The sequence below is a fragment of the Glarea lozoyensis genome (genome assembly GCF_000409485.1).
Source record: "Glarea lozoyensis ATCC 20868 chromosome Unknown GLAREA6, whole genome shotgun sequence".
Lineage (NCBI taxonomy): Eukaryota > Fungi > Ascomycota > Leotiomycetes > Helotiales > Helotiaceae > Glarea > Glarea lozoyensis.
Genome location: NW_007361001.1, coordinates 7,912 through 32,994, shown reverse-complemented (window position 1 = coordinate 32,994; position 25,083 = coordinate 7,912). Strand labels below are relative to the sequence as shown.

Genomic DNA, 25,083 nt, shown 5'->3' with positions numbered 1-25,083 from the left:
ATGTAATTCTTCCAATCTCTTGCTGAACAAGACACTGTGCAGGAAGGAGGAGGATAGAAAATCTTTTATGTATGACCGTACAATGATCGACCATATAAGTCCTTTGTCGGTTGCTTGGCTGGCTGGCAAGCAATAACTTTGCTTTAGGATAATGAAGTGGGTGGAATCGAGGGTGAAAGAGAGACAGACATGTCATTAACGATCATGTATGCACGGAAATGGCGTCCCTGGATATGCGTCAAGTGATGCCACCAGGAGCCGCGTATTTACCGTATTTTTGGGAGAGTGTTCGGCGTTACACAAGTTGGTGGTGGTGGTTCGACCAAGTGGTGGAAAACAGATGAGATGATATAAATGAAATGAAACCCCCTTATAATAATTGTGACTACTTCGTTCTGCAACGAGCCCAATGGGGAAAGATTAAAAGGAGTAAGGTCTCCGTTCACTAGGAGGCCGAAATTTTGTGCTGTGGCAGAACACAGGTTTACGGGGTTCAGATTATGCTTCTGTCGTACCACTTAATTGCAATAATCAGTCGTCTAAATCTTCACGCACTGACAATATGCTCGACTGTAGGAGGTTTTGTGATGTGTGCTTCAAAATTTAGATAAGTTTAGGTTTGCCGCACTCTGTCTTTTTCCATGCGCAAAGCTCTAGACATCGTGACCGCAACTTCCAGCATGCCCTTCTTGTCCCTCGAGATCAGCTGTGTCGGTCCACTCCAGCCCTCTTGGAGCAAAGAGCTGCGTTTCTCCAATAGTCTCACTTCTGGCGACTGGTGCTTTGGGAATAAGTCTTTTACCATTAAGAGCGAGGGTAGCTAAAACATGTGCTGCAGTCTGAAATTATTTCGTTAGCTACTAAGCCATTAGTGAGGAAGGAACGCTTACCTTTGCATTGATAGCCAGAACAGTCGAGTTTGGATTTGCATAGGTATCACATGCTTGGTGATAACATGGATCTTCTGCTTCCCCAGTTCCAGTGAAGAGACCACCAACTGGTTTCTTCAAGTTGTCCAAGAAACTCGCATAATCGCTGCCACCACTGAACGCGGCTGGTGTCACTGACAGTCCCTTTGAGGTCAGGTCGTCCACGAAGATCTTCTCGATAACTTCAGATCCAGATGGACCAACGAGGCCATAGGTAGATCCGTCTCCATCGAAGACACCGAAGAATCCTTTAGATACCATGTCGAAGTTAAGGTAGGCGAGGAGGTTAGTCACATTGGCGGTGCCCATGTTGGCGGTGTAGTATCGAGATCCCACAAGTCCGTTCTCTTCGGCGCCCCACCAGGCGAAGCGGACTTTGAGGTTTGTTTGGTAGCTTTGTAACGCTGTGAAGAGCTCTAGAATAAGGGTCGTGCCGGATCCGTCATCGTTAATGCCTGGCCCGGCTTGGACACTGTCCAAATGGGCACCGAGCTGAAGAATTAGCTATCAGATCATGTTTACAAAGGGAAAGCTCACCATAAGGACATTTTTGGGATCGCCACCTTTAGTTTCGGCAATGACATTCTGAGAGATTCTGGTCTCAACTATTTGAGTCTGTTGGAAGTGAGCTGTGATTGTCTCCCCAGCAGTAATTCTCGCGACCAACGGCAGACCATCTACGCGGTCGATAAACCCACCAGGAACGAAGTGGTCTGGATCAGGCGCTGAAAGTGTACCGGCAGTAGTATGAGCATTCACGTTGTTATAGATAATAACGGCAGCAGCACCCGCAGCAGCTGCAGGACGGATACGGCCAGCGAGAGTTCCTCCAGTAGGGCAGGTACCACGCTCGACTAGGACAATTTTTCCAGTCACATTAAAACCAGCGTAACCCTCGACAGTACAACCTGGAGCACCTGTCGGCCCAAGAACAAGTGGTAGAGTGAGACCAGCAGCCGAGGTGGATGGTGAGTATGTCAATCCAAAGACATGGTAGCTCACATTGCTGACGGTGAAGTCAATGGACTCAACGATGCTGAATAGTCCAGGGAAGTCTTGGACATAATACGTTGAGGTTGCAGTGTGCTTCTCTAAGCGGTCTTTAATAAAGTCCACCGATTCGGCATAACCGGATAGGCCAAAAGCTCGATTGCCATTGTTGCGATCCGCAATCTTTTGCAAGTTTTCAAGATTTTTCATCAATCTACACTCGTTAATTTCTGTCTTATATTCCTAACCAACAGATTTGGCCTTACGCCTGTTCACTGATGTCCCTCTGAAGGTTTTCAGAGGTCACAAATTTCGGCCCAGCGCGAGGAGCATTGTATGATGGCAGCGGAGGCGATGCAACTACAACAGCCGCCAGCGACACTGTACTCAGGATGATTGATTGAAGACCTTTCATCTTGTCAGCTGCGTGTCAAAGAGACGAATGTTCTTTTGAAAAAACCAGTATCTGGGAGACTCACATTAATAGGCATTCAATCTCGATCTGCGTCACAGCTTATCGCTTGCCTTGCGGCAATTAGAGTGGCGTGCGAAGCTTGCTATCTCTTGTTACCTTCTCGAAAAGTGTTATTATGCGGGGTCGAGATGCAAAATCAGATGGGGAAATTCCCGGTAAGTGTGTAAAATGTCTTGGTATCTTGGAGCCAAGGGTTGTTTGGCTTCGTGATTTATCCTTTCGCTGCAGGTGTCCTGACGGCCGCTTTACCAGTAATTGATGTCTTGAAACACAAGAAATATTCCTACTGGTCACTTAATACAATAGTAGAAGCAGCTGGCTAGGACGGCTCGATCGTGAACTGTAATTCGATGCCTGGGACCGAATATCTTGGCCAAGAATTTCGAAGAAGTCGTTGAACCCAGCCTAACCCCTGACGGCTCGCTTAGTTCTTCTCCGTAACTACACCACCTGTTCAGTTCCAGATGCTCAATAATCCAATTCAGTGGAGGAGGTAACTCTGATTTAAAAAAGGGCGTTTCGAGGAAATGTATAATTGTTTGAAAACTTTTGTGGTGGGAAGTTTTAGTGTCGAGGGATCCGAAAAAAATGTGAGATTACGATAATTACCTCTAAGCCATCTTCGCGCTCGGTCTCTAGCTAAGACGTCAATATCCCTATCAAATTTTTCTTCTACACTAAATGAGGAGCTTGAAGGGTTTTTGTAGTGTCTTATGCTAGTCTTTAAAAGCATCAGAAGTTCAGTCATGTTTTTTGGTATTAGTTTCCAGCCTAAAATTAGTCAACAGTGATCCTTATATCGCATTGCTTCACGTCCCCGACGACAACATGTCTAGCGATAGCCTTGACGGTATGTTGTGCGGAACCAGGTTTCGAAACGCCCACAGTTGATGTTCCAAAAGAACTCCGTACACAGCTATTCTGGTCGGCGTCCCTGGTTAGAATCTCATCACGATTATCGTGGCACAACAGGATGGCCTTGTGTAGTGACATTTCCGCTGGTACGCTATGCAACTTTAACCATTTATCGAATCCTTGCTGGACGATTAGTGCAATCCTATGACTGGTGTCTATATGCTCAAAGAGCAGTGCAGCACATCCCCGGCTTAATCAAGCGAAAGGTCTAATGTTCGACTGAATTGCGACCCTCTCCACATATATTCCGCGGTATGAGGCAGAGACTCTCTCAACTCGTAACAGAACTTTGCAAGCAGCCAGAATGTTGCACTTATCTTTTTACAAAGAATCTTAGACGGCAATGATCTTTCGATGTCGAACTTGATAACAGCCGGATCTATTATATATATCTCAACCGGGTCTTTCTCACACACGACGCGCTCTCCCTGCCAGAGTGAAGTTCCGGACCTCACAAAATAGTTTCCTGAAACACGACTCAAGAAAATTCCGAGATATCTCCCGTCGTCAGAGTAGCAGTCAAGATATGCAACTGCTGGCTCTGGTGACGACGTTGAATTCAAATGAAGTTCCATTCTAAGACCGCGGTTTGTTGTGGAAAATCGGGGCTTGAATTGCCCCGGCGAAGAGGGATGTTGTTTGACGGTTCCGTATGCTTCAAACTCGTCGGGATATCTCGCCACAGCTCCACGATCTCCCCGCCAACCTGTCCATGTAAACAGACTTTGGTCATCAAAGATCTTGATAATCTCATGCTGTAACCGAGTGAAGGCTTTTTCGCCTTCTCCATAAATCATAGGCATATTGACATTGAACAGACCAATTAAGCTATAAGCTCTGTCTTCCACTCTAGTGGTCTTTCTCTTGGATGCCCAATACATGATCTGTGCCACTGAAACCTGTTCTACAGCACAATTCAGCAGAATCGAGGTTGGGATCTTGGTAACATTGCTGATCAATCTGCTCAAATTTTCTTTTGTGCCAATGGTTTCCCACTGACTGTCAAGGAAAACGACAGACAATGGCGCGAGAAGCTCTTGTAAAGTCCAACCTCCAGTGAACCATTTACTTTGAGATACCTTTCGGTCCACTAGCTCTGGATGGTCCGAGAGTGCGATCGAGACATCGCTCAGATAGGCGTAACATCCAATCGCGCACCTATACCAATTGAACATCGAGTTTATCGCCTCTGATAGCTCAGTCCTGTTTGTTTTGTCGATACAACACGTATCGATCCAGACATATTCGAATCCGTTGCGAGATGCCTGACCGCAACAAGCTATGATCTTTTGCATTCCTTTCTGTTGCGTGTTGCGTGAACGAATGCCGCCAATCTTGTGTATTTCCTGGGAGATACTTCGTCCGCACCCCAAGTGTGAGACAGGATTGCATACCCTCCCGCTGCCTGAGCTGCCTCCTGGTCGGTGAAGAAACGAAGCTCGATCTGGCCAGTGTGTAGAAGCCACATATTGACGGAGGAACGTATCCCAACGAGATCATCGACGATCGGCTAGATGGGCCATAGAGGGCGAGAAGATGCCGATGCGACTGGCGCTATGTCCGAAGACGCATGCTGGCGAGCTAGTGCGCCACAACTCTAGTGAAGTCGAAATGAAATAAAGACTGGGTTCCAGGTTAGTGTTGTGTTCTCGTTAATCTCGTAGTCACATCAGACGACCCCGACTTATGTTTACGCAACATCAGGCTCCATCGGCTCGACGCAAATATGTGTGGATGCAATGTACGGATGTTGAACATGTCCTTCACCTCGCGCTCAACTCGCTGCCTTTGATGGTTACATTAAAGCCCGCAAATGTTGCCGCGACCTGACTCGGAATCAGAGACAAGATGAGCTACCTGTATAACAGGCTTTGAGTCATGAAAGAGTAAAGCCAGCAAAAAGAGGGGCCACGTATTCTTCCCGATGTCGACGGTTGCAAGGGAATAGATGGCTGGATAGGTGGATGATAAAGTCTGGCATGCCAGAGATTTCTTATAAGAAGAGGTACGTAGGCAGAATGATCGGCGTGAATTCAAGGTAGCACGAAATGGCGGTAATCATGAAACGTTGGCCGAGCCTGTCATTATGGAAGAGCATCGGATCGACAAGGATGATTCTACCTGTAACGTGGAGTTGCAAGCAAACAGATCGGACGGACATGATGATACGATGTCCTTTCATTTCTTTGAATTCGTGTGACAGCCAACTGCTTTTGAGGGTAGAGCCAGCCTCCCACTTTCATCACCACTGGATAATTCGGGAGGCACTCCAACAGGCTTGAAAGCATAAGAGCAGTCAGGACTAATACTTGATAGTTTAGTTCTTTGGAAATAGAAAAGTACACAACAACGAACTTGTCTTGTCCTCCGATCCCCACGACACGCGTTCTTCAACGAAGGCATGGCTTGGCAATGACTATCATGCCCTTCACGTAGAATTGAAAGGACGGAAATAATATGGCAAACAACAAAGAAAGGTGGTTGGCGTGTCTTGGTAATAATCATCTTGTGGACTGGATGGAGCGTGGCTATGCAAAAAGACGAGAAGACTCGAAAGAATTGCCAAGGGATGACGACCACGCAACGCGCAATTGACCGCCACGTAGGGAATGCAAAAGACTCTGCTCCTTGCGTGTGTAGAGCAGGCATGAAAGAGAACCAAAATACATAGGTATGTACCTAGGTAGACATCGTTTGGAACAACTAGAGCCGCGATAACCAGACAGACGACGTTGGAATTGAGTAGGTGTAGGTCCCTCGGGTTGTAAGTAGGTCTAGGTCTACAACTAGGAAGGCTAAGGGCTAAGAAAGGACCCTGGATCCACCAATTGCTCTGCTGAAGCCGCTGCAGCGCCCGCACCAACCACGTCCCACTCCACTGATCCCGCTCCGTGGTCACTCGATTACGCCGTAGCCGCCGCCTACAACTTGCGACTCACTTACAACTTACCAAAGATCACCCCAACGAGCGACGACACTTCTCCCATTTCTCTGCAGGAGTTTGAAGCTCTTGTTGCATATCTCCAATTACGCCGTATACGCACAACCACCGAAATGAAGGCTATGAAGAGCATGAACGTGGGCCGCATGATGGGCTCGTTGAAGCGCAAACGTAAGACCACTGGCGCGACAGTTGATACACGCCAAATGCTGACTTCTCTTCACAGCCAAAGACAATGACCCCCCGAGTGCAGCACCCGTGCTAGAAAATGGACTGGATACGCCAGAAGCCAACGCAGTCAAAAATGCGGTATGTCAGCGAAGACCAGTTTCCCGCTCCGTGAAGCGCGGCTAATCCGCGCCCAGCGACTATTCTGCGAGTCTGGAGGCCCAAATGGCTCAGTATGTTCATTCTTGCATTAGAGAGATCTACTGGAGCTGACATGTTCCAGGGCGAAGAAGTGCTGTTCCTGCCATCAATTGTCGAAGCATGCGAATCCTCTCCCGGCGCTGCGAAAGAGGCAGCATACACGATCCGCAAATTCCTCTCCAAAGACAACTTCGCCAGACCGCACGTTCAGTACAATGCTATCATGTTGATTCGGATTCTCTCAGACAACCCAGGGAGGACGTTTACGAGAAACATGGACTCCAAATTTGTTCAAACGGTTAAAGAATTACTACGCGTGGGGAGGGATCCAAGTGTCAAGCAGATATTGATGGAAACATTAGACACTTTTCAACGGGAAAAGGCGAACGACGAAGGCTGCGCTATGCTGAATGAGATGTGGAAGAAAGAACACGAAAGGATAGAAAAAATCCTTGTAAGGGCACACATTTCACAGCAACGCCGTCCATGCTGACGTTTTTATAGGGCCCAGTTGGATCGCGACCAGTGCCGTCGGTTGCGAACGCCCACAGCCAGAACTACTTTGCACGAAACCACCATACCAAACGCCTTCCGCCTCCGCACGAGCTGTCATCACGTATCGAAGAAGCCCGTACGTCCGCCCAGTTGCTTTCCCAAACTGTACAAAGCACTCCGCCCTCGGAGCTGCTACACAATGAACTTGTGCGCGAATTCGCCGACCGATGCCAGAGCGCGAGCAGAAGCGTACAGGCATATATGATATCAGAAAATCCTGCGCCGGATAACGACACAATGTTGACCCTGATTGAGACAAATGAACAACTGAACAACTCTATGAATCAACATCAACGGGCTGTTCTATCAGCAAGGAAGGCGATGGGTCTTGGGAACGGCCAGACACCACCACCACGAACCGATTCTGGGTTTGCGCCTCCGCCTGGTCCACCACCCCCTCGTACCGATTCTGGGTTCGCCGCTCCACCAGGACCACCACCACCACGTACCGAACCAGCCAAAAAGAACTTCCCAGAAGTACCTCCACCTGGTGATTTTGCACCTACCGGGCTACCGGATGATTCTGAAGATCCATTCGCAGACCCGAAAGAAAGTAAAGTCTCGAGCCAAAACCCCCCGTTTCCCAAAGATCAGCCACCCAAGCTTACTGGTCAATTCAATGACCAGTTAGGTGTGGAACCGTACCATCCAGGATTCAAGGAAACACCAAGTTATACGGGACGTCAAGACAGTTCTCTTGGGAATACTACAATGCATGCTGCCATAATTGAGCGAAGGGACTCACCAGAGCCTCGAGATACGACTGTTTCTGATGGTTATGGCGTCCAGCCCAAGACAAAAGCCCCAACGTACAAATATTAAGCTCTTGAACTTGTTGGACCTCACTTGACTTCAAGGGTTCAGGCGTTTTCTTTCGCAGTGAGAGGGAGGAGGGGCTGTGCGAGATTGATGTTCTTAGGGTTGCATTTTTAGCGTATGCCTTTAATGAGCGGCCATTTTCAATTTGTAGATCAATCCACCATATGTGCGAAAGTACAATAGTTCATTCCGACTTGAAGTGGAAAATGGAAAAGGGATAGGAGTATTTGCTTGATACCAATTTATTCTAGACTTTCCACGAAGCGTCGTATGTTATGAAATAACTGTGCTTTGACTGACCTGCAATACTTTGGCTACCTAGATTGCTTGAATGGGCAGGCCCTCGCAGTGGATGTAACAAGTCACCATCAGAATATATCAGAAATTTAATTGAGTTGAACGAAGGTCCTGAATTTGATCTATTAATTCCAGGTGATAAGATCCATCCCGTTGATCAGGCAGTCGAGAGTTATTGCTTGTTGTGCTCTGCGAGGTCATCCAATACCCGCAATTGATTCCGTCTTTGTACATATGGCCCGTAGGCTGCGCAACACATCTAATTTAGAGCGATGTCCTCGACCACTCTTGAGAGGTGCTCATGAACCCATTTAAGTCCTCAAGAGATCCAGATGAGGCATTGCTTCGTCTATAGGAGTAGAGACGATATGCTTGACGACGTTGACGGGGAGATTCGCTCCTGAAGCGCATCTTTAACCAACTAACAGGTTAGAGATGTGTGATTGAAATTGAGTATAATTGATCTTTGTATCATATCGACGGCTCATATGACCAAGGCTGTTGTGCTGCTACTCCAATTTGCATCGCACATTCGACACCGAAGAGACGAATCCTTATTGAGTTGCTACATATTGAGTCGCTGAACGGCGGGATTCACGGGAACTTTATGGCAGCAAAATTGGGTTCAACATAGACAAATAGAAGCATTGTGGAACAGATGATATGTCGATACACAAATCAAGAAAACCACAATCACAATTTTATCAAGTCCGACGGACGACGACGATGTTCACAAGCAAATTTCCATTCATGTCTATCCGAAACCCTAATCAAGTCCAATGATTCGCCATCTACAACGCCAAAAACAAAAACGCGAACTTGTCTAGACTCCTTCCCAGTGTCATAGTAGCAACTGGAAAAATTGGTTCTCGATCGATGTGGCAACTGTATTTATTGTGTACACAGCTATACCATGAATCAAACGTCCACGATCAGCTCGCCCGGCACAGAATCTTGAACTTAACCAGAAGGCACAGAACCAGAGCCAGCATGTCGATTGCCATTGCAAGTTGGCTGCAATAGTCTTCCAGTACCTTCTGGATGCTCCACAACCAATCCTGGCTCAGGGTACTTAACAGCCTGTTGAGCCTTCTTATTGCCAGTGTGACAATCGCCAGTAGCAGATCCAAGATCGGCAATGAATACTGGCGGCAGCTCGCTCAATCCTCGCCTGTCAACTCTCTCCGCTGGCTTGAAGCGCTCAAGACGAGTTTGCTTTCCCGCAACAGCCGTGATAGGCGCACAGTTCATATACACCTCCCCAGTTGTTCGTGATTGCCAGGTCCATGCCCACGTATATTCCCCCGGTTCGAGATCAGAAGGAAGTGTCCAATCGAAAGAGTTCGGCTTTCCTGCCTGGATGTTTAACGCTTCGCTGGCGACTGGGCAACCGCCCTCGATGGATTTGATGACTCGGAAATCATCGTTGTCTTTGCTTGGCGAATGACCTGGAAGAAGAGAGAATTGACAGCTTCCACCACCGTGTGTCGCAAGGCCCGTAAAAGAAGCAGTCTGAGATTGGCCTATTTGAATGAGAGTTGGCTCCCCATCTATCTCTATGCCTTGGTGCCCGGCCGGGATTTTGCACGGCCAATCTAACCCACTAGGCTCGAGAGGATTTGAAGGGCCATAGGCTGGAAATTTGAATGGCCTTGGGTTCTCTAGAACCACATGCCCTCTTGCCAAATGAGCGCAGAGTGCCGCAAGGAACAGGTGGTTCAGGAATGTTATCTTCGGTATAATCGCCATTGAAATTGATGTCGGTAAAGTTGGTTTTGTAGTAGTGTTGGGATCTCAAAACTTAAATAGTTGCTTTGAGGTTTGATATCTTGATGTAGTAAATTTTAAAATCGAGGTTCTGTTGTTTTTAGAAAGTACTGTTCTTGGGATGAACAAAGCAAAAAACAGAATTTGGAGATGTCGGATATCCTATTCTACTGTACGAACAAGACTACAACTCAATGAATGGTAAAGCAAGTCTGAGAACAATGACTTTTCGAAAATAAGGTACAGAATGGAAACGAGAGGTTTGAAGAGTGGAGAGAGCATCACCGCACAAGAGGAATGGAAATATATACAGCTTTTCAAAATAGGAGTCAGGAATTAGTCTTCCTGCGAAATAGACTTGCTTGCCTTCCACAAGAACAATTGGTCTTCGCTAACCAAAAGGTGCCAACTAAAGATGCAGTGTTTAAGGGACTAGGGATGCGATCTGGCCAATCGCTGAGTGGGCAGATCACGTGTGACACTGCTTGCGATACAAGACGGCGGCAGAGCTCCATCCCATGTGAGGCGTTTCTTCAACAACAATCATATATTAGGAATGTACATGTTGATAATTGATTTTCAACCCATACTGCTCCCTCATATCTGACGCTTAGAAGGTCCAGACAGGACCGAGGAGTAGGCATGATGAGAGAGTGTTATGTTCAGGGATGACAGGCGGGCTGTGCGAATCAAAAACATGTATCTTACCTTCGTACGAGCGACCCAAGGATGGAATGCAGAATTCGCTTCAGATGTAATACCAACACCGATCATACGTGGGAGATCCTCTTTTCTGCCTTTGGAAAATTTCCCCGTTGTGGAAATTAGAGCCACCATACGGCAAATCAAACGATACAGCAAATACAGATACCACAGACCCATTGTTGGATGCGCAGTAACAAGATTTCGCAGCACAAGTTTGGGACTTGATGTAGATGATGAAGCCAAGAATCGTGCAGGAATCGTTCATCAAAGTCCATGCACAAAGGCCATTCAAAAACAACGCACATTTACCATGGTTCCGATGAGTCTAGCGTTTTGAACTTTACAAGGACACTTGTATGTTTCGTCAGTGTTTTGCGACCGTGACCCCAAACGAAAAAGAGTACGCAACGTGGTAATGTATAATGAGACCGCTGTCCTATCAAGCACGAGAGGAAAAGGAGAAATACTCACTAAAGAGCTGCAAAGAAATTCGCAACGGAACGGGAAGCAAAACCCCTAATACAAGTGGTACTAGTAGAACGGGTGTGTTTACTTCTCGGTGGGAAAGTCGACCATCACTTGAATGAATTGCAAAGCTAGGGAGTCGTCCTTTAGAATAGCTAGCGGCGCCCGCGATGGTTGTGAACGCCTGATGAGGAAATCAAGGGTGCTGGTGTCCCTTAGCATCACTAAGGCAAAGCCGCAGCATAGCTTGAATGGGCTATAATTCTTTAGCATTTGCGCACGTGTCTCTCTCGTAGAGATCAATAGAAAGATAGAAATCTGGGCCGCGGATATCCAACAAAGTCAGCGCAAGTGAGTGCTATATCTGTTTTTATCAAGGTGAGTGTCAGGATCGGCTGGCTGGGTGATTGGCAAGTTAGACTTTAGGCATGTATTAAAATAGTTACGTGAGAGGCACTCATTGATTTTGGTGGTGATCAATATCGAGTGGAATGCTCTGATAGTTGGAACTCGTTCAAATCCGGATTAGCTAGTGATCATGAATGAGGTTGAAAAGGTAATGTACTCAGCTATATTGGAGACACTCCTGAAAATGAGAATTGATCTTTCCCGTTGAGGCGACTTTCAGACCCAATGAGATATTGCGATGGTATCGAGTTGGGAGTTGTAGTATCTTCCTTCCGATTCTCGGTGTCTCCATCGACAGGTCCGCCACGCTGTTCAATATTCTTCAGGCGCAACTTGCGCGTCTGGAAGTTTGAGAGATGTCAATTGAAGATTGACGGTAAATGGCAAGCCTTCAAATTTGCTTTTACAATGCTCTCAGGCAAATCCAACACCCAGTAATCGGCTGGTCAAGCCATTGCTTCTGCATCCCGTCGACCCAACACCATGGCACCAAACGAAGTTACTGCTTTTCCAAAAATGGCATCAAGCTCACCAGCTTGCTCGGTATCTGTTGAATCTGCTGATGACATCTCTGTTTCTTCCCCGTGCTCGTATGTGGGTTGGCGTCTGAATACAGACGGAGTCTCCTGTGAGAAGATGGAATCTGGATGCGACAGTTCCTGCGAGATGTTCCTGGGAAGAGAATGCATGCTTCGAAGCCGAACATATTGCCACTGCTATTGCCATCCCATCGCGAGTCTGGTATTCGGCACCAAGTGTCGGTCGGCGTGCCTTCAAAGTAGGGAGACGCCTTCGTATTATTGCACCTCGACCTGGTTAGACTCGCAGTTAGTGGATTGGACGATCAAAAGGAATCGGTCGGTTTGGTTGGCAGGACTGACCGTCGTGGCACAGATCCGTCTGATGTGTTGCGGGACTCGAAAAGGTGATATATATGCGCTCAAAACCTTGGGTCCAAACCTGGTTGTTGTTTTTAGCGGAATATAGATTCTCCGTACAGTATGTTCTTCACCTTACACATCGTCGGTTTCTACATTGTGATTTCACGTACATTGGCGAGATTTTTATATACTGGCATTTCTGGATGCTGGCGGCTGCAATGCTGACATTGTAGTAACCTTAAAGCTGATAATTCCCTTCTGATTATTTCCTCCTCTTCGTATCCGCATCTATGAAGTTGCTCCCACTCACTCGCACCATCACTCGCCGCGTAAAACACTGCGCGTTGGGACTCTCTCTAGTCTGCCATACTATCTCGCCCATCTGTGCGGCAATCTCCTTCTCCTGCTCAAACGATGCGCTTCGCTGGTTAGCAGTTGAGTCCTGTTGTACGTCTGGCAATACCCTCCTGCATTACGCGAGCGACCCATCGCAGGTGGTTGTGGTCTACGTGGATTTCGATTCTTCTTCGCCATGGTCATATCCCCCATTCTGCACCCCGTATCTCGAAGATCTCGCCAGCGAACTCTGCGTATACACCAATTCTAGTTTTGGTAATGGCCGCGGCGTTTCCATCTTTACCACGCCTTCGATCGCTCAAAAATTCGCGACTCTTCAACCCTTCCGTGATGGGACAGTGCTAGAGGGCGTGAACTCCGAGCGTCGACGGTGGCATACTCGAAAACTACCAGGAAAGGGGCAAGCCATGATGGCCACAACCAAACTGGAAAGAGGCGATCATCTCACCGCGTTTACCCCAGTCTTGATAGTCAGCATGGAAAAGATCCTACCCATACACGACAACGAGAGGTTTCTTCGCAAAGCCATCGATCAGCTCCCTCCAAACACAAGGTCATCTTACCTCGCCTTGTCCCGCATGTACAGCAATCCGGATGTCTTCGTTCAAGATATTTTGAAATCCAATGCTTTTGAAATCCAAGTTGGCGGCAAGATGCACCTTGCGATATTCCCTGAACCCGCACGGTTGAATCATGACTGTGCGCCCAAGTGAGCAAACTTGAAACGAATTTCATGTCACCTATTGACTAGAATAGCGCGCAGTACTACTTGGATGCATCGCTCTTGACGCACCATGTATATGTTACTCGTCCTGTCGTGGAGGACGAGGAAATTACAATATCCTGTAGGTTTGCTCGCTCGCCCTAAGTTTCACTTGCTCACCGTGTAGATACATCCCCGTTGCAGCAGACCAAATACCGGCAGTCACACCTTATGGATTCTTTCGGGTTTAACTGCTCTTGTTCCCTGTGCGCCAACAGAGCTGCCTTTGACAACGACCTGGAAAACATCAACAGGATCCAAAGCACGCTCGGCGACTGGGCTGAGAATAGTACGGCAACTTGCGAAGATGCCCTAGAACTGATCCGTCTGTATAAGAGTCATGGCCTGGATTCGTTTCTTGACCTGCCGTATGGCTTCGCCGCGCTCACTTACAATTCTTTTGGGGATTCGAGACGAGCGGTAAGATATGCACGTTTGGCTGGGGAAGCCGTCAGAATGAAGAATGGTCCCGCTGCGGCGGACTTTGGTTTATGGGAAAGTATCGCGAAAGAGCCAAAGAGCCACTGGAGTTGGAGGTACCGCCTCAGATGATGTTTCGTAAGTTTTTAACAGAATTAGGAACGTTACTACCTGTCCTAGTCCGCAACGGTATCACCAAGAGCTGTATACCTACTTGAGGATCTCAAGCTCGCTCACTCAAGACCGGGCTGAATAATACAATTACACAAGTTAATTCCCTTTGAGTTTCGGGGTGGCCTTGTCTCGAATTTTGCCTATTTACCCAGCCCGGTTAGGTTGTGTGTTCCCAGTATTTTTGAGTGGACCGGCTCTATGGATACCATCTCACACTCCGCCTTGTTGTGTTTTCAAACCCCTCCTGCCCCCAAATAGCAATGATCATGAAACTCCTGCAGATGTTATGCAAACGTGTGCTATACTACACCTCGGCTTTCCCGTCGCTTTCATCTTCCAGTTCAGACCCGCTAGAGATGGCCATTCTTCGATGTCGCTGGTCGGGTTCAGGTCACCACTGTGCCTTCCCATGTGGTCATGGCATTCAAATTATGCGATCACAAATCCCGAAGATATCAATTTGTTGCATACTCCTTGTGGCCGTTGTTTCCCTATGTCACAATTAGTTGAGGCGATGAAATCTTTATAGATTGCAGATTAGCTTAACCGCAGGTAACCGCATTGACAGAAATGAAGCTGCAAACCTCCTCCATGATGGTCCCAGAAATTGGTGAGCGCGGACAGCTTCACGACCCAATTCGCAGCTTTCACACAGCCCGAAATATAAAGTCAATCCCTTGAGACGGTTGCCTGATGGCAGATCTATTGTCTGATACGAGAATGATCACCCAAATCATGCGACATAATTAATATGTTTTATGGCAATCAAGTTCGCGAAACTTTATTCGAAAGCAATACAGCCAATTATCACGGGAAAGAAATTTTACAATTACCCACCAACCGACCGACGATATTGATTCAATCTAAGCAACAAAGGTCAATCTACGGCCTCACCGTGAGTCTCTTATGGTTAAGTAATTCAAACTGATGTCTACCTTCAAGTGGCAATATATAAGATGATTGATTATCTCCTAGTTTCCGCACCACTTCTCAGAAAACGCTTACAAGTACTAGATCATTATCAATAAAAAATTCACGATACCCTTCTCTCAAATCAACCCAAGCTAGATCTAGGTTCAATAACTAGCACAACGAATCATGCAGCTCCTCCAGAAACCAACCTTCACGCTCCTCCTTCTCAACCTCTCGTTCACAAGGGCAGCGCCAATGGAAACATTAGCTATAAATTCTGCACCTTCCGACGCACAAGCAAAGCTTCTTAGCATGGCGTACTCGGGCTCTGGTTGTCCTCAAGGAAGCGCCTCTAAAGAATATGATGCCCAGATCAACTCGGGCAGATGGTTCTTTGACGGCATCTCAGCTCAGATCGGTCCCAACGTTCCAATAAGCAAGTCAACCCAAAATTGCGAGGTGCAACTCTCCATACAAACGGCAGCGGGTTGGCGGTTTGCCGTGAGAGGGAAAAATGCAGGATCAACATCGATGACTACGCGAGTAAACCTACAGGACGGAGTTGCAGCTTCATCTATTACCACCTACAACATTGCAGGTGTCGGTTCTCAGGTAAGAGAATCTCGCTCTACCTAATGATCCCGTCTAACATTATAGCAGGGAACTGTTCGCAATGATTTCTCGGGGCCGAGGAATGGCGAGTGTTCCTTTTCAGATCCTGCACCAGGCCCAGCATATCCTCATTCGAATTGCGGAGGAGGAATTTTGATTGTTGATCATCGCGTGAGCCTGTCCAGAGGATCGAGCTCGTCGCCCGTCGGTTCTATCGAGTTATATGGCGATGGAGGGTCTGGGCCACAGAACGATAACTTTGTTCCACTGGGTGCTCTGGAGTGGGAAAGATGTTGATAGTTCAAATAACCCTCAGTGGTTTGTATAGATAATGGCAGTGGGGCGGCGTTTGCATCTTGGCCATGGTTGTCGATGAATTTGCTTCATCTTTGGTCGCTGGAAAATACTTGCTGTATGTAGAGAATCTGAGTCAAATTTTGATCAATTCAACGTAAGATCCTGCAAATTTTAATCAGCTGGAGATGTAAATTATCATTGTCGCTTCCTTCACCTCACCGCATTCTTACCTAGATGATCCCATCTTGCACCGACACGACCAGCCCCGATCAGGGTTTGTTGCAGACTCCCGTTTTCGGATTGCTTACTGATATGAGAAGTATCTGTAACACGGGATGCTGTCAGGTTGTGGTGGATTTTGGATCCTTCACCCAGGCAATATCCCAGCTGCGGCTCTCGACGGATTGGCTTGAAAACCGCCCTTGCAATGTTTTCGTCGCTCTCCTCTCGACGCTTTGAGATCCTATGTAGCTACAGGAGTGTCTCTGGGTCTGAAATCAAGAAGTGTACTGTCGGTGCAGTGGGTGATCTGGATGAGTCAGCCATACGAAGTACGGACTCCCCGGCTGCCCAGGGGCTGGGCGCCCGATGATACTCACCTGGGCATCCCTCACCACGACATCTCAGCCTTCCATCTCATTACATCGTCCGCGCAGTCACCTCCTCAGCGTCGATCGACTGCGCCCAACGCTCTATCACATTGTACACAACCTCGACTTCGCCAACGAAATGAATGAGCGTGCCAACCACGTGGCGAGGACGGCTCTCCAAGCTTCAGCGTCAAGACCGGAGCCGGTCTTGATATGTCGATATCAATCGTGCAGCCATGGGAAGCGGTACAACTAGACCGTGCAGTATGGAAATTGCTGCGATAGAACTCCAGCAAATCCGCAACAGTGTTTGCTCCGGCCATAAATTCAAGCTTCCTAAGCTTTACGTATACTGACTAAGCTAAGCTATTGTTACTTTTGGCACTGTTTCAAGCCGATGTTTGCCTCTCCCATCCTTGAACGAATTAATCGCAGAACCTGTTGCTGACTCGCGCGCAAGTCGCTCTTGCCAATGGAGATACTAATGAGACGTGGTCAAAATTGTCACAAGTAAATGTTTACTTTGTAGAATGTTGTATGAGTAACTCTCTTTATTTTACCAGGGGTCTTCTCCCCATCTGCGATGTCCTCACCTCTTGAAGTTAGATCGTCCTTCCATTACGTCAAGCGATGGCTTTGCTATGATGTCTTAGCTTATCCCCAAACCTCGAAATGTTGTTGCAGAGCAATGTTTAAGAGTTTCAGGACAAGCTTTTCCAGCGCATGTACTTCTCTTGAGGAGTGCAAGCGAGGTCGACTGGCGAACTTTATAGTCTTAACTATACGCTAAATACTTCTACTTCAGCCTCACGAGCGCAAGTATCAGTGTCGAATCCCCTTTCAAAGTGCGTTGCCCATCGGGGACGATTTGGGCTTATCGTATCTTGAGTTTTGGCACTTCAATGATCTGAGTACCCAGCCGATGAGACTCTTATCTCACATTTGGTCAAGTACCTGAGGATGTTTAATTTTACCTTGTCAGTTATTTTTTCCCAGCGTGACAGGGGTTAGTCAGATAATAATGTCGCCGGCTGACAAACTCCGAGTCTGGTCCGGTCCGTGGCGGGTTAAGCACAACACCAACGATCGTTGCCAATGATGTACGCTACCTACTACTTACTCATGAAGTTACGAAAGATGCTTTTGAGGGTTTAGTATGTAGCATGTAGATCTTCGAGGCCAGATTTTTCATATAAAAAGATCGCTCTGCTCAACCCAATTCCACGTTTTCACTCTTACCCCTAGACAGCCGGGTCTCATGTTATCGAGATTCAAACGGTTATAACCCCTTCGTGAAGATGTCTTCCGCAGCAGACACTACTCCGGGAGCAGAGCTTCATTATATTCTCACCACATCCCTACCGGTGCATGACGCGGAAAAGCCATTGGAGCTACCCGTCATCGATAATCGATTTCTCGTCGGATGGGAGGATGATCGTGATCTCAAAAATCCGAGGAATTTCCACACCATACGAAAATGGCTGTGTGTTACCGTGGTCTCGATGGGGTCATTGCTCGTGTAGGTGTTCTATTGCCTAGCTCCATGATGTACTTGCTAACATCGGAAGTACTTGTACGTCCTCACTTTACACATCGTGCTATGGGCAACTCCACGAAGAATTTGGAAATTCGCAGGAAGTTGCAACACTGGGTCTCTCCCTATTCGTCGTTGGACTTGCTGTTGGGCCTATGATGGCAAGCCCGCTGTCCGAAGTTCGTCACCTGGTCGAATTTGGCTCAGTTGATATTGCGTGCTAATTAACGTGAAGTTTTATGGACGAAAATGGATATACTTAATGTCGATGTTCTTGTTCCTGTTGTTTCTGGTACCTTGCGCTGTCGCCCAAAATATCCAAACAATGCTGGTTGGGAGATTTCTGGATGGATTAGCGGGGAGCGCTTTCCTCAGCGTGGCCGCTGGCACGGTGGCAGATCTGTTCGTCCCTTCTGAAATTCAGAATCCCATGACGGTGTACACTGTAGCAGCGTTTATTGGCCCTGCTGTTGGTCCCGTTATTGGCGGTTTTATTAATTCTTTCGCATCATGGTATGTATCTCAACTCCACTTAATATTACGACACTGACCAGGTTAGGCGATGGTCGTTTTACGTGCTCATGATCTGGACAGGGATTTTACTTTTGTGCCTCATTTTTACCCCCGAAACACATGAGCCAACATTGTTATACCGAAAGGCACTTGCAACTCGTAAGGTCACAGGCATCGAAACGTATAAGTCGAACTCCGAAATCATACGAGCGTCGAAGTCCTTGTCGAATGCGTTGATACACTCCATGTATCGCCCTTTTCAGTTGCTTGCTCTGGAGCCGATGTGCCTTTTGCTTTGCATTTATTCCGCTGTTTTACTAGGTGTTCTTTACTTATTTTTTGGAGCGTTCGTATTAATTTTTCGTACAAATCATGAATTTAATTTGTGGCAGACAGGGCTGTCTTTCGTTGGGATTGGACTGGGTACGGTACTTGCGACATGCACAAATCCAATCTGGCGTAAGAATTACGACAGACTCGTTCGGAACTTGGAGGCCGATGCAAAACGGAATGGTGAAGAAAAGGTTCCAAAACCTGAACCTGAGTTTCGTCTTCCACCAGCTATTTTTGGAGCCGTTGCTGTGACCGTGAGCATGTTTTGGTTTGGTTGGACCACATATCGATCTATACATTGGATCGTGCCCATGATTGCGACTGTTCTCTTTGGTGGGGGGCATGTACACTCTTTCCGAAGTTTTATGAACCGAGCTAATTTGTGTAGCATTTTCCTGGTCTTCTCTAGCATTTGGACATTTCTCGTCGCGGCATACCCGGCGTACGCTGCTTCTGCTTTGGCGGCGAACACTTTTGCTAGATGTATGTTTGCTGCAGCATTTCCGCTTTTTGGGGAACAGAGTACGTATTGATATCCAGCTCACAGTGAGCCTTTCAGTAACCCGGCCAGTGTACAAAAGGCTCGACGACCAATGGGCTACATCCTTGCTTGCATTTATAACCCTAGCCATGATGCCACTTCCGTGAGTGATTATGAAGATCCGAGTCGTAGATTTCAGCTGACCACCGCGGTGAGATGTCTGTTTTTCCGATATGGAAAAGCACTGAGGGCAAGAAGCAGATTTGCATCTGTATAAGTTTGAGGAATTGGCAATGGTACAAAATCAACATTTAAAGTGGTCCAGTGGTAATTGTCATGGAAGGGGTACTTCGAACGTGGAATGTACTGCACATATGGAGTATCAGTTGATGAGCGCAAAAGCTTTTGAGACATCGCTAGTTACAACCATGTTGCCAGCACGAGGGTCGACTCGTCACACCGTAGTGGAAAGACGAAAAGGCTGCTGAGTGGTTGAAATAGACGACCAAACCGTCTTAGACAGCACGGTTCGGACATCGTCATCTGGCGCCAAATATCGCGAGGTTTTCTTCTGCGTGAATATGTCTAGAAAATCCAACAACAAGGTACATCGTTCCGCAGACGTCGATCAATTAAATGAGTTACGTTCGTGTATAGTAGTCCCCCAACTCTACGTATGTGATAAGTAGCTTATTTATCAGAACAATTCTGCTATAAAGTTGGTCATTTCGTCCTCCGGAAAATCAGATATTGTTAAGTTTAGGCCTAAGCCCAGCTGCAGACACTTAAATCGAATAAACATACTAGAACCGTGTATTGCACGTCCTCAAGACTACGCAACGATGTCAGATAGAAGTAAATTAGTAGGTCTTCGTATCCCATACGTTTGATGGTGTTTGGTCTTACTGACTTGCATGTAGGATGACCCCATGGCAGAAGGGCGCTAACAACTGATTAACGTCATGAGGAATCAAGCCTTAGATTTGAGCCACGGCGATTGGAACTTTGTTAATGTGTAGACCTAGTAAATACCCACTGAATTCTTTCCTTGACCTTAGTCTCAATGCTCCAACATAAAGTCTGACTTGACAAGGGAGCTTTAGTCAACCAACGCTGGATGATCGCCAAGACCCTAGGAGATATAACACATGTCGTTTTCAATCTGAACACAGGAATATTTCTCGCAGTATTCTCAAGTAGTCACGCCTGATTACTGGACTCGATGGTGGCTGATCGCTATTACATAGCCAACCGAATAAAATTTCAATGTTTACGCTGGATGGGTCGGCATCATGCTATGGTGGCAAAGATGGAGCTTCAAACAAAAGTGAGTAATGCATAACACCAAGTAAGTTGACGACTAACCATCGATGACAGCAAAGGTGAAAGCTGGAGGTTTGTAGTCGTCATACCATAGTAGTAGAGACCCTGATCTTTTGGTGAAAAGTGTGTGGTGGCGTGAGGATACAGAAAGATTGCTAGATTGTGCCAGTGGCCAAAGCCATGGTCAAGATTTGGTGTACGAACATAGTGAGTATCATCCTCCTCCAGTGGAAGTTACGCGTATTAAGGTCAACAACTAGAAAATGGCGCAAATCAGCACTGGTATCTTAAAAGAATGAATGATATCGACAACCCAAACGTTTACTAGGTGGATGGAAAACGTACCTGACAACCCAAAGCTTAGTATAATAAACCATGTGGGCACACGTCAGTCGCTAGCGTTAATGCGTAAGTAGGACAACGCCAATCCTATATGTCAAGAACGGTCGGTCTACGAGTAGCTTGCTGACGGCATTCGCTACCTCGACTGCCGCTTCATACGCGGTGATTATAAATGTCTACACACCACCCATGGTCCATGGGTCCCCCAAAGCTGCACCTGGTTGGCAGTGCTCATAAGCACTCAGGTGTTCTTGCGTCGCTTCAAATCTGAGGCGGTGACGATAGCTGTGTCGCTTGAGGAAGCGGAAGACAGGCATCAATTCTGGGTAGATTTCAAAGTCTTCTGGGACAACAACCCAGAGCTCGTTTATACTTATCCTCGTCCAGGTTGGACAGCAACTAGTCCATCTAGAATAGGCAATAAGACTAAGAGTGATGAAACATTAGATAAGTTTCGTGGTAAGATGATCATCTTACTGTCTAAGAATCACAAAGGAGTCGAGAAAGAAAGGGTAATAGTCTACGCGACTAATTAGGCCGTCTGGAACGCTTGGCAGTACTCAGACGGTGGTGCAATTAAACACCGCGTAGCTGGGCTGAGACACACGACAGTCTTACAGGAGATAAGAGATATCAAGTAAACGAAAGATATTGTTCCGAGTTAACAGCACGCACCCAAACAGACAACGACCCGTCGCACATATACAGTGTTCCATGGAACGTATCCTCCCTCCTGACGTACAATCCTATCGACGTATTCAGAAGTCTTGAGCCGGTAATGAGCAGGATATACTAGAATATCGGCACAAATGGGCGGCTCCGGATCCGAGCGGTCAGTCTTGACTTCTACAATCAAGCACCACATATTATGCGTCCCATTAGTTGTAGTAATCCGGGATGTGGTGATCTATGATTATCTGCTTCTGGGGGTCTGTTTCCTGGATCTCCTGGGCGGTTATTCGCACTCTGGCTCTATGCTCTTTTGCAAGATGCAGGCATTGATTTCCTATGTCCCGCTATGTGCCTTCTTCCAGACGTCCTTGTAAATGCGAGCGTGAAAAAAGTTTCGCATTATAGCTAAGGTTAACCGTTGACTTTCTCCACTGGTAGCTTAAATTGGGAAAGGCGGGAAGAAGATTCAGAAATTGTCTAAACTATGTACACTTCATGCTATGGGTATTTTACTCAATAAGTGGTACAACGATCATTGTCGCCCTTACACCTTTTCCGTATCTGTTCAATGCGTTCGCAACGCATGTCTCCAGTCCTCCCCGAATAATCTCAATCTCCAGGCTTGGGACATGCTATTCCTTCTTTAACCTTTCTCGCAAACCCGCGTTAATCAAACCAGACAGCACAGGCATTGTTCACCATCACTGCAGCTAACGCTGGAGTTTAGCTCGACTACTTGAGGTTGCGACTCTTTCTCATCCCAAGGTGTGGTAGCGCAGAGCTGTGAATCGTCGTATCTATTAGCGGCCGATAGTGTGTTGGCAACAACTGGCGATGTGCGGCCCATAGAAGCAGCAGCTAGCCATGATGGATGGGTCTGTTCGCATCATCCTTTACAATGTTCAACACCAGGATATCATCGCGATGATCCTAGCATATCGCTGACCAACAACCTCTTGACGTACTGCCGGTCTTGTCCCCCGCGCATCTTGGGCGAATGTAATGTGATCCAGAAGCGGCGCTATGCTGCCGTTAATGAGGAGGTATATTGTTGGAGAGATCCGTGACCACCGAGTCCATATTCAGGAATTCTGTTTCACGCCCGGATATCCTGCGCATCATCACCGACGGTTTAGACTTGGACGTGCGTGTTAGCGATTATGGCCTGGCAGTCTTTTTGAGCTTCTGAATGTATCTACCGCCAGCAACTTCTGCTCCAATTACAATAGGTCACGAGGATATCTTGCAACCAACTTTCTCTTGGAAATTGTGAACGAAATTGATTTCGATGGCCTGGTTCTTAACAAGGAGTTGATAGGAGCCTGGCAGTGGAATTTTGCGGGCTCGGAGCTTGAATTGTGCACCCCTTGGGGAGGTTGTCATTGTATCATTGATAGTAGAGTTCAAGTGTGGAAGTGCCGAATGTGCCCGAATATATTCGAAGACCTGCTGGTGGATCTCCTCCTGCTTCATATCGACAGTTTCCCACTAGGCATTCCAACACATTCAGGCATCTCGAGTACAATCTTCGCAGTCTCCATAGCTACATTGTCCGTTATGATTTGCTCGATAAGAAATACTGGTGATGTCCTTGGTGCTAATTCTAAGTTGTACAATACAAGCGCATTATCAACGATGGCTCATCAATTCGCAAGCGCATACCACAACATTGGTTGAGCTCCCCGTCGTGGGCGGGAGAAACATGAAAGAATGGTGCTCGTTGGTCAGGTAAGCTCGAGATATATTGCATCTGTGGTACTAAGTTCATGTGATATGTTTTTGTACTCATTCATTCGTGAACAGCGACCGAGCTGAGCGTGCCAAAGAGGCTCCATCCCAAAACAAGTTCTGTTTGTGTGAGGAAGAGAGCATATAGATAGATCACAGCACCCACACGACCACATGTCTTGTCCCAGAGGAAAATGAGTGTGAAAGAGTAAATTTGATCTCCAGATTCGGGTGTCATGAAACATTTCCAGCAACAAAATTCCAAGAAACAAAACCACAACAAGGAAATCGAATCGCAACGAGAGGGAACCAAAACGACATCTTGGCAATGTCAGTTAAGATTCTATCGTTACCGATTGACGATTGCTTGCAATGCGGGATATAGCCCAGTATTGACAAGTAAGAAATGTAGAATCATACATGGCTGCCAGCGAACAAAGGTCATATGGTATTACAATTTTCGCTGAGCAACTGCTGGAGGAAACGAGCCTAGTCGCCTTTGCCGGTCGCGAACCGAATTGAATAACAACTGAGCAATGCAGCTGGAGCTAACCTGGCAGTACAAAGAGATCCTTCAATAATTCTTGAACACACTGCACTCCATGACAGGGATAACGTGCTTGCTCGTTCATCAGGGAATTAGATCTTCCTCCTCCACACAAACATAGCATCATCCTTCCCCGCGAAAGACGGCATTGCAACTCTGCAGAAGAGCTCCCAGCCTGGCATCTGTGCGACGAACCATTCTTCCACAGTACAGTCACTGAAGCCAGTGAAACGGTTGGCATTTTGTGTGCCCACGATGACCACTGAATCTCCATTGTAAGCCTTTACCGCCCTGCCTGTAAAATTCCCAGCGACCACCGGGTACACCATAAGGAGTACATCATGGTCGCCGCTGTTTTGCTTGCTCTGTTTCAAAAAATCCACCCCATCCATCTTCACATGATCATGAATCCACATCGTCCGGTATTCAGAGATCATATTGTCCACAGCCGTGGTCCTGATCCCCATGTTTCTCAGCAGATATGACCAGTATCCGTTTCCACTCCCAAGGTCGATCACGCCTTCCGCCCCAGTGTCCTTGACAAGCTTGGAAATTATGCTTAACACCTCGTATGTTGGGACTGCACACCCGAAATGATGGTACAGCACAGGAAGCATCGGGTGTGATATCTTTGCAGCCGCAGGATCCGCATACGATGCGTCGGACAGAGGACCCAGAAAGGATATCTGCTCGCACGTGAATGCCCAAATGTCATAATATGGATTGCGATGAGCCTTCGATTTGGACAGCGGGAAGTTTGGTGGCATCCGTTTCGACAGGAGATATCGCGCAACCGTCTCTCGGGGGGACTGCTTCTTCGCGTTGGCGGCGAACGAGTTTAACGCTTTCGACGTGTCTGTATTCGGCGCAAAGATTGCTGTGTAGCTTTTGATGTCTGCGAGGGGAACCTGGAAGTCAGTCAACACTCAGCCAACCCGTCGTTCGAGGATGGGACCTGCCTCAATTTGT

The 25,083-nt window shown here is 47.2% G+C and overlaps 7 protein-coding genes across 7 annotated transcripts; 4 read left to right on the top strand and 3 right to left on the bottom strand.

Moving 5' to 3' along the window:
• Positions 1–653: 653 nt before the first annotated feature.
• Positions 654–2,334, bottom strand: GLAREA_02304 (Zn-dependent exopeptidase; the record flags this gene model as incomplete). The annotated part of the gene is made up of 4 exons (XM_008087390.1): positions 654–839; positions 891–1,421; positions 1,467–2,133; positions 2,186–2,334. The coding sequence occupies 4 exons, from the start codon at positions 2,332–2,334 to the stop codon at positions 654–656; spliced, it is 1,533 nt and encodes a 510-aa protein (XP_008085581.1).
• An 837-nt stretch (positions 2,335–3,171) lies between these two features.
• Positions 3,172–4,777, bottom strand: GLAREA_02303 (uncharacterized protein; the record flags this gene model as incomplete). The annotated part of the gene is made up of 3 exons (XM_008087389.1): positions 3,172–3,432; positions 3,726–4,467; positions 4,704–4,777. The coding sequence occupies 3 exons, from the start codon at positions 4,775–4,777 to the stop codon at positions 3,172–3,174; spliced, it is 1,077 nt and encodes a 358-aa protein (XP_008085580.1).
• Positions 4,778–5,878: 1,101 nt separating this feature from the next.
• Positions 5,879–7,996, top strand: GLAREA_02302 (GAT-like protein; the record flags this gene model as incomplete). The annotated part of the gene is made up of 6 exons (XM_008087388.1): positions 5,879–5,941; positions 6,121–6,421; positions 6,477–6,559; positions 6,616–6,651; positions 6,702–7,073; positions 7,124–7,996. The coding sequence occupies 6 exons, from the start codon at positions 5,879–5,881 to the stop codon at positions 7,994–7,996; spliced, it is 1,728 nt and encodes a 575-aa protein (XP_008085579.1).
• Positions 7,997–9,250: 1,254 nt separating this feature from the next.
• On the bottom strand, positions 9,251–10,039 carry GLAREA_02301 (endoglucanase; the record flags this gene model as incomplete). The annotated part of the gene is made up of 1 exon (XM_008087387.1): positions 9,251–10,039. One exon carries the CDS (start codon positions 10,037–10,039, stop codon positions 9,251–9,253), a length of 789 nt encoding a protein of 262 aa, XP_008085578.1.
• Positions 10,040–12,806: 2,767 nt separating this feature from the next.
• Positions 12,807–14,188, top strand: GLAREA_02300 (SET; the record flags this gene model as incomplete). The annotated part of the gene is made up of 3 exons (XM_008087386.1): positions 12,807–13,582; positions 13,630–13,718; positions 13,764–14,188. 3 exons carry the CDS (start codon positions 12,807–12,809, stop codon positions 14,186–14,188), a joined length of 1,290 nt encoding a protein of 429 aa, XP_008085577.1.
• A 1,140-nt stretch (positions 14,189–15,328) lies between these two features.
• On the top strand, positions 15,329–16,051 carry GLAREA_02299 (uncharacterized protein; the record flags this gene model as incomplete). The annotated part of the gene is made up of 2 exons (XM_008087385.1): positions 15,329–15,754; positions 15,803–16,051. 2 exons carry the CDS (start codon positions 15,329–15,331, stop codon positions 16,049–16,051), a joined length of 675 nt encoding a protein of 224 aa, XP_008085576.1.
• A 1,888-nt stretch (positions 16,052–17,939) lies between these two features.
• Positions 17,940–19,669, top strand: GLAREA_02298 (MFS general substrate transporter; the record flags this gene model as incomplete). The annotated part of the gene is made up of 6 exons (XM_008087384.1): positions 17,940–18,160; positions 18,210–18,354; positions 18,411–18,688; positions 18,735–18,847; positions 19,085–19,543; positions 19,593–19,669. 6 exons carry the CDS (start codon positions 17,940–17,942, stop codon positions 19,667–19,669), a joined length of 1,293 nt encoding a protein of 430 aa, XP_008085575.1.
• Positions 19,670–25,083: the final 5,414 nt, after the last annotated feature.